The 13,778-nt window shown below is 40.9% G+C and overlaps 2 protein-coding genes across 5 annotated transcripts; one reads left to right on the top strand and one right to left on the bottom strand.

The window, feature by feature from the left end:
- Positions 1–376: 376 nt before the first annotated feature.
- Positions 377–5,158, bottom strand: btbd2a (BTB (POZ) domain containing 2a; the record flags this gene model as incomplete). Its single annotated transcript, XM_080860611.1, has 9 exons — positions 377–1,470; positions 1,634–1,780; positions 1,906–1,993; positions 2,226–2,418; positions 2,730–2,927; positions 3,383–3,488; positions 3,653–3,809; positions 4,069–4,188; positions 4,545–5,158. 9 exons carry the CDS (start codon positions 5,156–5,158, stop codon positions 1,309–1,311), a joined length of 1,785 nt encoding a protein of 594 aa, XP_080716737.1. The 3' UTR covers positions 377–1,308.
- Positions 4,944–10,955, top strand: hmg20b (high mobility group 20B). Of its 4 annotated transcripts, none has more exons than XM_080860613.1 (10): positions 4,944–5,046; positions 6,563–6,618; positions 6,704–6,803; positions 7,089–7,319; positions 7,477–7,597; positions 9,202–9,257; positions 9,379–9,445; positions 9,558–9,773; positions 10,263–10,395; positions 10,690–10,955. In XM_080860613.1, exons 2-10 carry the CDS (start codon positions 6,587–6,589, stop codon positions 10,700–10,702), a joined length of 969 nt encoding a protein of 322 aa, XP_080716739.1. In that variant the 5' UTR covers positions 4,944–5,046; positions 6,563–6,586; the 3' UTR covers positions 10,703–10,955. The 4 variants fall into 4 exon arrangements, with proteins under 4 accessions (XP_080716739.1, XP_080716741.1, XP_080716738.1 ...); XM_080860615.1 differs by having other exon boundaries at positions 6,707–6,803; XM_080860612.1 differs by lacking the exon at positions 4,944–5,046 and adding an exon at positions 6,032–6,135.
- The last annotated feature ends 2,823 nt before the right edge of the window (positions 10,956–13,778 follow it).

The following is a 13,778-nucleotide window of genomic DNA, read 5'->3' on the forward strand; positions in this document are numbered from 1 at the left end:
TTAAAGTAGCATTGCACTTGACCGCCTACAGTCAAACTTGGACCATGTGCCTAGTTTTAGAGGGTTTGTTTTGTTGGGAAAGATCTGAAGGAAACGTGACTTCATGGACACTGCTGAATCTATATGCATCTTGTGTTGGATTTCTTGAAGGGAATCTTCAGTGCTCATGGGTCGGGCATCCTTGACATGTTGAGTAAAGCATTCAATAAACCAATTTGCCTCAGCAAATTCATGGCTTTGGGTTTTAAGTCAGCAACTGGAAAAGACAGCCACAGAGCTTTTTGATCTTTTATTTTGTCATGTAAATTCCATGAAATTGTACACTTCCATTTTTAAATCACACCAGATGTGGTCCAAAGAATTTAACAGTATTACTTTGGTAGTTTTGAATCCATGTATGCAAACATGTTTATTTACAGGTGCTCACATAAACTAAATTCAAAATGTATAAAGTACCAGCAGTAACGCGTACATTGGCAAGTAGGTAATTTACATTCAGTTTCCCCGACACCTAACATCTCAGTTCACCTTCCTTAAGTACATGATCAACAAGCTCAATACATAGATCTGAATGAGCAAGAGTGTTTAAAAGTACTCAGCACAACAAAGTGGCCAAATGATCTGGTCCAAGATGTCCTGTGCAAACAACCATCAGCAGAACAGCCCACAATCCTGATCTGACAGATTTGTTGTGTCAACATTCCTGATGCGGGGTCTTTGGAGAGGTATGCCACATTTACTTTATAATGCAAACAACAGTGAAAATATCATGGTATTTTCCTGCATGGTTATGCCATAACATGCATGGCTTTCCAAGACAGACTTCCCCAAAAGTGCATCAGTGCATCCAATGAAACTGGAACATTGACTTCCAAGTAGTAGTTGGAATTGATTTTAAGTTTCATGTTGGGACTTAAGTGCTATCATTCAAAGTATTATATCACCTCTGAACTGAAGGCAAAACGGTATTCGGCTTGTACTACCAAATAGTTTGCTCGTCACCTTGTGATATCTTAAGCGATGGTAATTGCGGTTTTCTTCTGTTCATACTGTGTCTACTTTCTAAAATAAATCGGCAGTTGTAACTGCAACTTCAGGATCTAGCCAAACGTAAACAGCAGCATCTGTATTCAAACTGGGCTCTTCAAATCATGCTCTGCAGAGGACGTAGCAAGAAAATCAATGCAGAGTACAAAAGAAATTAAATACTTTTTTGGTCACTGATCACTCCTGGGAGGCCTGAAGTACATCGAATTATAGCATGATGGTGAATGAATTGTTATTCCTTAAAGAACAGTTAATCCAACATTATGTATAAAAGATGACCTCTGGGATCTGCCCGTCCTCCACTGATGTTCCGTTATTGTTGCCTGCAGCATAGCAGAATGTGAAGCAGGTCTTGGTGCCAGTGGCTGGGGCTTCATGGGTGACTTTACGCATACCTTTGGTACCATAGTGTGAGTCTGGTCCCTGGGTCAGAGAAGTCAAAACAGTATTAGAATTACAACTAACACAAGCATTAAGCAATATTATAACTGAAAAGTATAAGAAACCCTTTTGACCCAAAGATGACTCAAGGTACTCTTTTTATTATTGTACTGGGATAAAAGTTAGTTGGATAGACGCCTTGTACCTTGAGGGTGGCACAGGCGATGTAGTTGACACTAGGGAGGATCTCCACAGGTTCCTTGAACATAACTCGGAAGGTGCTCGGAGACCCATCGCAGCTAAAACCAGTGTCATTCTGGCCAAGCACTGTGTTGCTGTCGGTGTGAATGATCTACGTTGAAATGGAACTCATCAATCAAAATGCAGTAAAACAAATGACAAAGCAAAAGACATGATAAACGAACGAAGACTTCATGGTTTCGTCGGGTATACATAACAGTGGGTGTCAAATCGTACCTGAATGTTCACTTGATAATCAGTAGGGCCGTGTATAGATCCGTAGAGGCCAAATCCCACTACAAATATTCTGCGATTCACCGAGAACCTTAATGATTGTTTGGAGAGCAGTTTGTACATCATTGGATTACAACACACTCAGCAGGTGTATCTCCATGTCAGATTTGATTTATTTGTTATGTTTTAAAGAGAAAGAGTGCTTGAATGGTTACTGATAAGCTGCAAAAACTGCATCAGACATGAAGACATCCATGAATGTATATGCATTTTAAATAATCATCTTCTAGAAATGAAACATTAAACAGAAATGAAAAACTCACCTGATCCGGTCACTGGTCCCACTGTATCCCCAGCGGCTCTCTACCTGGCCAAAGCGTGTGATGCTACATTCTTTGCCCCGCAGGCAGCAGCGTGGTCGGTCGATGAAGTCCACGTGAGGCTTAGGGTTCACGGTGAAGTGCAGGAACAGACTAACCACCTCCCGATCTGTTAAGATGCCCGACTGAGCAGGACCTGATAGGCAGAAAATGCATTTCAGTAAGGCAAGGCAGGTTTATTTATATAGCTCAAGCATACATATTGTTCATTCAAATGGCTTTACACATCGACAGATAAAGGACTATATAGAAAAAATAACAGATACAAAAATGGTAGAGAGCATGAAAACAGTTAAAAAAAACATTAAAAAAAGATTAAAAATGACGAATGCTCCTTTTCAGTCAACTTACACATTAATAGGTGAGGTTTACACAAAAGAAAGAAAGAAAATAAAGACAGGAATGCCGGCTGTTTGACCATGGGGGTAAGCAGGTGATTGACACTACCTGCAGCAAACTCCTCTATGGTCATAAGAGGGAACCGAATGAGAGACAAGGCCTTGCCAAGGACCCGCCGCTTGTTCTCTGGGGTGGGCTGGAACTGCTGACGCTGGGTTTCTGCCTCAGCCCAGCGCACGGCGGCCGCAAACAGACGCACCTCCCGGACCCCCAGGGTGTCCCGCTCTAGAACCGCTACAAGGGTGTCTGTGATGAGAGAGAAATGTTGTAGGTGTTTCTCATATCTGACCCCAAACATGCTCAGGTATGATGTACAACTTAAGACTCTTTTCTGGTACTTATTAAGATCAGCCCTAAGATATATTTTTGGTTGATGGACTTGAGGTTAACCTTTAGATTAATGACAATACAGATAGCAGTTTTTTGTCAGTGAACAAACATGCTGATAGACCAATGATGACAATTCGAAGGGCCTGATCCAACAAGGTATCCTACTATCCTTGCACACTCTATGCATCCTGGCTCTCTGATTCAGCTTTTACAGATCCTGACAAATGTATTGAGAGTATCTGAAACAGTCAAGATGGAGAACATACCATCATATTGGAAAACATTATCTTGCTGAATCAAAATGACATCCTTACTGTACAGGGACCACTAACACTACCTTAACACTACCTGCTACACAGTATGATATGTACCGAGGTCAATGTCAGTAAAGCCTTCAGCAGCAAGGGCATCCGCAGTGTTCTTGTCAATGTTCTCCAGGCACAAGCTGGCCAGCTGGGGCTCATCAAACAGTCTTGCCTAAAAATAGATGATGACATTTACAACACAGTGATTTCTCCCATCATTGAACTTATCAAACATAACACACAGTAACTTCTTTGAGTGGAAACCTAAACTATACGAAAATAGAAAGAAATATCAACCACAGTGTAATGTATCGGTCTATACAGCGCATGGCCCACCTGCGTTAGTAACATGAAAGCGTTGTCTGCTCGTAGATTCTTCTTCAGAAACTCTACACAGTGCGCCTCTAATGCGGGCACTGCATACTTCTTGGCCGTGTACAGAGTTGTCATTACCGTCTCTGGACCTATCTGTACCTCATCAGAATACAGGAACCTGGGGCGTGAATTGAATCATTTTAGTGATACATCACTTACAAGTGAAAACCCAACGTAACCTTGAGGCTTTTTTTGTTTTGTAAATGTCGCACCAAACTGCAATTTAGCAAAGGGTGTTGTAAACTCTGCTTCACCGCAGGAGCACAAAAGATTGAGGACATATGAAGGACATTACAGGACTTTGCAGAGAGCCGCAGATAGGGATATTTCAAACACCAAGACACCCCCGAACCAGCAAGGCATTGTAATGCCCTTACTTCAGAAGGGCGAGAAACGCAGCTGGTTCTACATCGGGAAGCTCAATCTCCGTCGACGTGGTGGCCATGCCTCCGTTGAACATGGCATCAAATACTGCACTTCCCACGGCGAGAGCAAATCTGTCGAGACATTAGATGAGACTAATCAGGGTCAAATAATGACCAGGCTAATCACAATCGTTCCTTCGGCGACGACTTGAGTCTTGTTGACCTACATCCTAAAATAACATACATAAGAAATGTAACAAGCCCTGACATAATGAAACAGCTGACACATTAAGAGAAATTCCCGTCATGAAGGTCCTAAGCATGCATAATGGAAATGCGTTAAATGGGCTATGTTCGTTTGCAAACAGACATGGCATCATTAATGAAGCTAGAAAGCTTACAGTCTCACGGGCCAACTAACGCATCGAAATTCTACTGCAAGCATTCGTTACAGTGTTTCGTTAACGTCAACTGTATATACTGCCTACCTGTGCGCTGGTATTCGCTGCACTCCCATTCCTTTCCCAACCAAAAAATGGACGTCACTGAGGACCTCGTTGTTGAACAAGAAAGCAAACCTTTCCTTGACTGTACTTTTTGTGGCCTGCCAGTTGTAAACAGGCTCACGAAAAACCAGCACAGACGCAGAGGATGCGGTGCTGTTGACAACCGAGGACAAACTTGCGGACGTATCCACTGAGGATGCTGTGGCGGCTGATGTAGCCGTCATATTTGATGCAGAGGCTGGTGTTCCTCCAACGGCTGTTGGCGCAAGCGCAGCCATAGCGTTTTGACTAGCTGACTGCCGCCGAGAGTTCTGTGTAATCGGCGAAGCTCGTACTGCAACATCGGCGCCTCCACTTGCGTCAGGGCCTGAATGGGTGTTTGCGTTCCCCGCTGCCCTAGACGCACCATCAGTGGATCCCATCGAACCCCCGTTGCTTGTGGGCGAAGAATGGGCACTGTTGCTCGGCTGAGCATTACCCAAAGGTCCGCAGTTTGGAAAATTTAGGCATGGCGCTCTGTTACTGTTTTCACCCGCAGCCATCTTGGATGATGAACACCGCAGGCTTTGCTTGAATAAATACACACAACGGCGCATACCCTCAAACACGATACATGAAACGCTTGACTCGAAAGAGAGGGCAGCATTAAGTTGGCAGTATTTCTGAAAAGAAAAAGCTTGATTTAAAAAAAAAATCTCACTTTCATTTATGTATTTTCAATACATACCATTTATTCCACCGTATTAATTTTGGATTTTTATAAGGCTGCACTTAGTTTAATGAGTCCAGAGTAGTAGGCCTACGGCCAAGACACATTCCAAACATTACTTCAACTCCAGACAGACAATTCACTTTCATAGGCCTACTTTTTTTTTTAAATGTAATTCAACCCATATGTATTTTTAAAAGACTCTAACAAGTGGGCCAATTACACTATTACGGGGGGTTTAAACTGGTCTGAAGTGAGCAGTGACCCACTGAAACTTAACATAAGGCTGATAAGATATGATGCGTAATTGTATCCAGTGACTTGTGGCCCAATGACGCCCTAACCCATAGCTTAAAGACAGCCCTTAAAACATGCATATTTGATCACTTTCCTGGAAAAAACTGTCACAGTCCTATAGATTCACAAAACTAATAGGTTATAATGTTAATAATTGTATAATAATTAAATAATGGAGCAGACTGGCTTGTCCAAAACTCCTATAGGTAGGTTGTGTGACAAAATACTAAATGTAATACAATTACACATAGGCTACTTAAAATAACCATGTGATGTGAAGTTTAACGACAGATATGTATAAATGCAAAACAATTGCGATCTGGTCATTTTGCTTTCACTTTGCTTTCTCGGGTCGTTCCACTATTTCCAAAGGAAGGGGTATTTCTACTCCGAAAACAATAGGTGGCAGTAAACATCTCCAGATTTTAGACACAGTGTATTATAAATTCCTCTTAACAGAAGAAGAAGATGAGCTATGTGTTCATAATTACAATCAGTCAAAGTTTTCTTACTAAATATTAGAAAGCTCCGATACTGGAAGAAATATTTGGAGAAAAAAATATAACGGTATGGAAATAGCCATGTCAAACTAATACCTTTCTTCATTTCGTAAGCTGTAGTTCGAAATTTATATCTCTTTGTTTCAGAGTCGGAAGCTAACCAGGAACATTTAAGCATCTAACCTGCATCTAACGTTAGCCTTGTATAAGTGAACAGTTCTGTTGTCCAGCTAGAGATAGATAATTGAGCTTTGGTACTTGCACAGGGGAAAGCGAGTGTGATTTTGATGCTGTCGATTCGAGCTTTCGTTTTCTAAGATGACGGTAAAACCTGACGTGCAGTGCAGAAATGATGAATCCAGACCACAAAATGTTGGCCAACGTCTGTGATCATGTTTTTCTTGTAGGCGTACATGTTGTTGTTGCTGACAGATGATAAACTGAAATAACATAACATGTAAAAGAACATGCATTAAAACATGTATTTCCTTTAGGTTATCTGGTGCCCTTATTCGGAGATGTCACAGAACACGAAACACCACCAGCATGAGTAAGTACATCAATGAAAGAGAAACCTGCTAAGTCATGTCAATTGATTGCCTTTTCCTGACGTTCCGTGTTATTTGTTGCTGAAGTAGCACTGGAAGATTCCATGCCATGGGTGTGAAGCAGGAAGTGAGTGATGCGCCTGGGCACAGAGGTACCCATCATCCTTCAGAATCAGCACATGAGGAGGTAACAATTGACTTTTGATAATCTAATATTCCACTTTCTCCCACACATCAGTTACTAGGAACTACTAAGTGCATAGCTCCTAAAGCTTTGGACATTTTAGATGTCCTCCTAAACACTCTGGATGTATTTATGCCATGCATTGTAAATGGGAATGGGAACAGGTATTTTAAGAACATGTGTATTGCACTTTTTTGACAACCCTTCTACCAGGACTTTTTCCCTATAATTTGTCCCTACTACAATCTTTTTCACATATTTTGACACCTTCTGTTTCTATCCATACAGAATACTGTGACGATGTCCTCAGTTCAGCCTGTGAAAAAGCGTGGCTGGCCCAAAGGAAAGAAGAGAAAGAAGGTGCTGCCCAACGGCCCCAAGGCCCCAGTTACAGGCTATGTGCGCTTCCTGAACGAACGCCGGGAACAGATCCGTGCCTTGCACCCGGACCTGCCATTCCCAGAGATCACAAAGAGGCTGGGCGCAGAGTGGAGCCGACTGGTCCCTCATGACAAGCAGGTACAGCGGCTGCTCACACACACGTAAAATAATCTCGCTTTCAGTTAGTGGAAATTATCTAGTTATATTACATATGTTATATAACTATTTAACATCTGTTATATAACATATCTTCGAAATGGTGTGTGAGTTGCTATGTGTTTCATGTGTTTCCTAGCGCTTCCTGGATGAGGCTGAGCGGGAGAAAGTGCAGTATGCTCGAGAACTACGAGAATACCAGCAGAGTGAGGCTTACCAAATAACCACAGCTAAAGTTCAGGACAAGAAGATAAAGAGAGGTCAGGAGCCTTTTATTTACTGCATATGTGTGACAACACTTAGAAACAAGATGCAGAACTAGACTTTATTCAAAAAGAAAGTTACCTTTTTTATGGGCCTTTAGGAATTGCAGCATTGCTGTGGTCCTAAAAGCATTTTTAGTTTGAACACAATGTTTATTGATATTACATATTTAAAGCAGCAATACGGGCTTTTGTTAAAAAAAAACACATGAGGTTTTTGCTGAACCCTTACAATCACCAAAGTGAAGGTTTAAGATTAAAGATTGAAACCTTACAAACACCACAGGGTTAAAGTCTTCTATTAACCCTTTCCCTGATTCCACTTTCACACAGTTTGCATCTAAGATGCCATCAAGCACTTTCTTTGTTTGTATTGTCAGCATAACTACAGAAATCTTGGCAATGGATCTTGATTTTTCTTGTGCTGATATCCAGGATTTTGTGCACCCAGAAGCTGTTGAATCTTCTCCTGAGATTATAGCCTTTAAAGAAGAAAGTTTCTTGCTTGTTTCTTCCTTGGCACTGTAGGCTTTGATAGTCCTGTACCAGAGACAAAACGTCAGAATAGAACATGATCTGTAGTTTCTGTGACAACTTGAATGACGTAGCTAAAGTGTGTTTACATTTCATGGCGTTGCATCTAATTGCCAAACGACAAAGTAAACACAGCTGCACACTGTGACCACGTCAACACGCGAGAATGTAGAACTTTAAGCTATCCAATACAGCAAAGTGGTTCCCTACGTTCTGTCAGTTCAGCAACAGGTTTGTAACAACCTGAATCTCAGGTGATTGTCAAGTTACCAATGTGGCTCAGAAGGACCAATTCCCACCTTGCTTGTGTTGTACCTGTGACCGTGTGTGTGTCAATGCCGTCGATCTCAGGAGCCAGACAAAGGAGGGTTCTGGACTGATGGTTGCACAGAGCTCACAGCCAAGGCTGCACAGTTTGAGTACTGTGGCCTTTTAACTGCTTATCCATCTCCTTTCCATCCTCCTAGTTCACTTTCACTGTTCCATTGACCTTATTTTCTGTAGGGGAGATCTTTTGCTCAATAGTCTTTTCCTGCACAATCAAACATCACTTTGGCTTATTTTGTCCTCTTGGAACTGTCCATTCACTTGTCTGGTGCTCTGAAATCATCTTGTTTCCTCACAGCCAACCCTTTGTGAGACAGTTGAAGTCATAGAAGCTCTGTTTATAGTTTTTCTTTAATGAGAACTGATTTTTAGAGCTCCTTCTACTCTGGGATAAATCTATGATTCTGCCCTCTGTTTGACCTAATAATATTGTGTGTGTGTGTGTGTGAGTGTGTGTGTGTGTGTGTGTGTGTGTGTGTGTGTGTGTGTGTGTGTGTGTGTGTGAATATATATATATAAAGTATAATATATTGTGCTTTTAGTGAGTTCACACCCAAATGTTTGTCATGGATTGAGGGTCAGATGTATCATGGCCTTATTCTTGTGACACCAACCTGTTTTGGATGACCAAGCACCTCTTCAAATATGTGTTTCAACTTTTAGCATGTCAGATACTGAGTAGAAGGGATAAGAAGGAAATCTTGCTCTCTTACATAACACAACTGTTTCTGTGTTTACAGAGGAGTTATCATCAGTAATAATCAATTCCAACAGCTCTGGACAAGGAGGGTTAAAGGCATGTATTCATATCTGTTTATGTCATATGTATCTTCTAGAACAATCTGTCGTAATATTGAAAGATGGGCATCTTTTTGTAGTAATTAACTAATTTTGTATTCTTTTTATTTTTTCACTAGTCTTCAGATTTTTCGAACGGATTTGATATCCCTATCTTCACGGAGGAGTTCTTAGATCAAAATAAAGGTAGGAAGACACCTCATTTTAGGGTAATTGCATCTCTAATAGTACTTTTTCCCATTTTCTAATACCACAGACACACTTCCCTCACCCTCTTCTCTTCTCTTCCTATTTGCAGCCCGGGAGGCAGAGCTGCGGCGGCTACGCAAGGCTAACGTGGAGTTTGAGGAGCAGAACGCAGTGCTGCAGAAGCACATCGCCAACATGTACGGCGCCAAAGAGCGCCTGGAGGCTGAGCTGGGACAGGACGAGCAGCGAACCCAGTCCCTGCAGAGGCACCTGCTGGCCCTCAAACAGACCCTCGTCAGCAGCCTCTCCGGCGTGCCCCTCCCAGGTCTGTGAGCTTCCCCAGGGGCCTTTTCTTCCTCTCAGCTTGCTGTACACAGCCCTGCTCCAGTAGAATTTCAGTGCTATACTGGATATGTTTCATTTCTTGCGTTAGTATTTAGGGAGCTCACACAATAACTAGATACTTCTATCTCACAGGACGCCAGTACCATAATCTGCCATAGATAATTAAATTGTCTTGTTAGTGATAGTTGTAGTTAGCACTCACCTCCACCCACACTATTACCACTGCTTCAGTTTCTGTATAATTTTTTTTTTAAACCTAATGCTAAACCTAAACCTAATAATCCTGGACACCTCAGTCACAATATTCTGTACTTTAATCAACTCAATCAAGACAATTTAAAACTGCTTGAGTTAATGCATCACAAGTTCAGATATGTATGGGGGATGTGCTTTTCTGGTGTGCTGTACTTGTCTATGTAAGCTGTCTTTAAATCACATAAGTCTTCTCTGCCCATTGACACATACTCAGGTACAGGTGAGACTCCCTCAGTCGGCACACTGGACTCTTACCTGAGTCGCCTGAGTAACGTGCTTGAGAACAGTCCCAATGAGCACCGTGCCTTATTGATCAAGCTGCAGGATGTCCTCGCCCACTTAGATAGGTAAGAGATCAATATCATATGAATGCGTTGCCTATTCTATTTGTTTTGATATTTTTTTGTGATTTAATTGTACAACTTTGGTCAACATCAGTTGTTTTTAAATGTGCCTTATAAATAAATATGTCTTGACTTGACTTATTCAGTGTTTGGTGAAATCCACTAGTGTGGTTGATTATGAGTGATTTACTCTAACAGTAGTGACATTGATGGATATACCCATTCATCTATTTATGTGTATGCATACTGACAGTATATTTATCATTCTTAATATTTTGTCTGTTTTTTTTTTCACAGTGAGAAGATGTGAGGTGACTTGGCAGTTTAGTTGGTGGTCTCCAGCTAAAATATGATGTGATTAAACATTACGTTATATCCATGTCGAAGTTTTTGAGGAGTTTATTAAGTTGTTTGTATGATATTTCATTCTGTTTGAACTGTCTCCACTAAAGGAAATATAAAATGAGATACAGATTCTTGTTAACAAATTATGTCATACTGCTGATTATTTGTTACGTATATGCAAGAGGAAGTTTTTGTTTCAATAAAAATGAAATGCTGTTTTTTTTTGTCACATACATTTATTACACAGAATTACTGAGTTATCCTGCTATTATAACATCTTTGGGTAAAATGACTGAGATTTAATTATTAGGGGTACTGAGAGAACTTTATACCAAATACCTTACAAAATAATTAAAATATTACTGAATGAAATTAATGAAAATAACACTGTTTAGCGATAAAGCAACATGTATATGTGCGAGAATGATATGCCCTTCAGTCAATTGCATTTCTTAAGGCATCACTACTGATAGAAATATCATGTTGTGCCAGTTCCTTGAGGCTTTACGCCCCTGCAAATAATATTAGGTGTGATACTTTTTTATCATGGTTTCCTCATTCTTCGATTTTTACAGCTAGCCTTGCTTTGTGACCCAATTTCAGTTCAGTGAGCAATGACCTGCTATTCACCAGATGTGCTGATTCAGCTTGAAACTTTCGGCTCATCCATCATTCCTGTCAGGTGATGCACGGCTTAACTACGTACACGCAGGTCACGCGCTTTGCGAGTGGCACCAAGTGAAAAATAAATACATAAAATGCATTCAAATAGATAATACTATTCTGCTTTTCTATCTTTCTGACTACTTCACCATTAAACCAGTATGGGCTAAAAGAATATCGAAATAATAACAAAGGACTGTGGTGCCACCTACTCGCTCCCTGTGGGTTGTTTGGATTGCGCCGGACTAGTCCTACTCATCGTTACGATATGAAAGCAATAGGCAACAGTTCAGGAAAGTCATGATTGATACCAGAACCAGAGTCGAAGAGAAAATGAAAAAACTGCCGGATGGCGCTCTTACGTGTGATCTTGTATGTTTTAACGTGTTAATTCTTTAAAAACTGTAGCTGACACACTGCATTCATACCAGTCAAGAAACAGACATTTTTAACGAGGTAATATTAGAAAGCTAAAGATCTTGTGCGCTAGATTTAATGTTTTCAACAAGCCTCGTCTATGGGGCAGAAATGTAATGCTAGCCAGCATGTCCGTTCCTGAGTGTGGGTACTAGGCACTAGAAAATGTATACTAGATAGGCATACTATACTAGTATATACTAGAAAGCAAGAATCACAAAGCACATGCATTTGTGTGCTATATGGAATTTTCAATATAAATGTTTAAAAGTCGGCACTGATTAATAAGAGAAGGAGAGGATAAACTAACGTCCATTGTGAAGACAGAGGAGATGCAAACTTACATTAGTAAATAGTCTTTCGACAGCCCTTGGTGCAAACTGCTGATGATTTATTAGTTGCTACTGTGAGCCTGCTGGCATGGGGAAACACACGATCCATGAGCCCACATCAATACACACAGAGGTGCACATAAACACACACGTCTTTTTAACTGTCGGAATTTATTCTTGGCCACAGATCGGAGGAGCTTTGAGGTTGGCCTACCATAAAGGAGAACGTGGACACAGTAACTTGTTTCGTTGATGCTTCCTTATGGCCAAGCTGAAAATTCCCTAATCCTCAAGTACCTTCCGCTTCTAGATGCCAGTGTTAATTTAATATGGAAAGGGAGCACATTATGGGGTTTGGGTAATATCACGATGCATAGGGCTATAATTGGCTTCCACCAGAGGGCATCTAATTTGCAAATGACCTTTCAGTTTTAATGAATGAGAAATCCCACCATGGGTTTGATTCCCATAGTCCTCCGTGTGCAGGTATGATTATAATAATTGTTATTATTGTTTTTGTGTTGTTATTTGGATCACACTTAGATGATAAAAATGTTTTGATAATGCATTTGGCTTGTAGTTTTCTCAGTTAGGACCAATACAATTTCCATTCTATTGGGAAGGGGGGATTTTGTCCCACCTTACTTGAATTAATAGAGATATGTGTAGGCCTATATATCTTTTATGACTGATCATTTTAAAGAATAATTTTGTTGTGTCGTGGCAACATACAGGAGGACGATTTCCCACTAGAGGGCAGTGTCTGTCAAGTAAATACTAAAGAGCAAATTTGCCATCTTCGTGACAGATTCAGGAAGCTGTCTGAGCAGTGAAGTCGATAATGTTTGAAATTCATAGTAACCCAAAGAAACAACTGGATATTTCAGGCTTAAGGTGACCCAGATTCCGAACACAGGCCTACAGTAGGCTAGTTGGAAGGAAATATTTGCCGACGACGAATAATGCAAAGCTGATTTTTTTTCTGTTCTATGGCTAAGCATGTTTATTATATAATTATTTATAATGCATTTCAACTGATACAGCGATGTCAATAGGCCTATAACCGAGTCAGTCCATCAGATCAGATCAGAATAGCAGATGCCCTAGGCTTAAATTATATTGTTGCACCCCCTTATACTAATATTATGCGTTTTTATTTAACCTTGAAAAATGTGTATGTTTCAATGTAAAGGTGCTTTTAGGAACAGGTTTAAAGGCCACACAGGGAGAGGCTTCTTCGGTCAGCTGTTTCAAGCAGGGCTCTGCCGTTCATCTTTACCGTGACGTCACGTTTGTAACTGTCCTTACAACGGCGGTGCTGAACAAGATGGCTGTAGCTCGGCTCGCGGAAAGCTGAAAAGGGAGCTAGTAATTCAATGTTTGTCCAAATAACAGAGTCAGGGAGAGCGACGAAAAAGGGAGACACTTCCCGATAGACAAGCTGTATTATTTTCCTCGGTGTGTGTTTTTTGCTCTTGTAAAGCCAAGAATTGCACAAGCCAGCATCAACCCCCCAAGCGCTCTTCGGTAAATCTTTGGGAACCAATATTGCTCTGATAATACATCCCCATTTCAGACAGCGGTTTGCCGGGAGTGGAAAACCTTCAGAACTCGTTGTCATTGAAAGAG

The sequence above is a fragment of the Sprattus sprattus genome (assembly GCF_963457725.1).
Source record: "Sprattus sprattus genome assembly, chromosome: 2".
In the NCBI taxonomy this organism is placed as follows: Eukaryota; Metazoa; Chordata; class Actinopteri; order Clupeiformes; family Clupeidae; genus Sprattus; species Sprattus sprattus.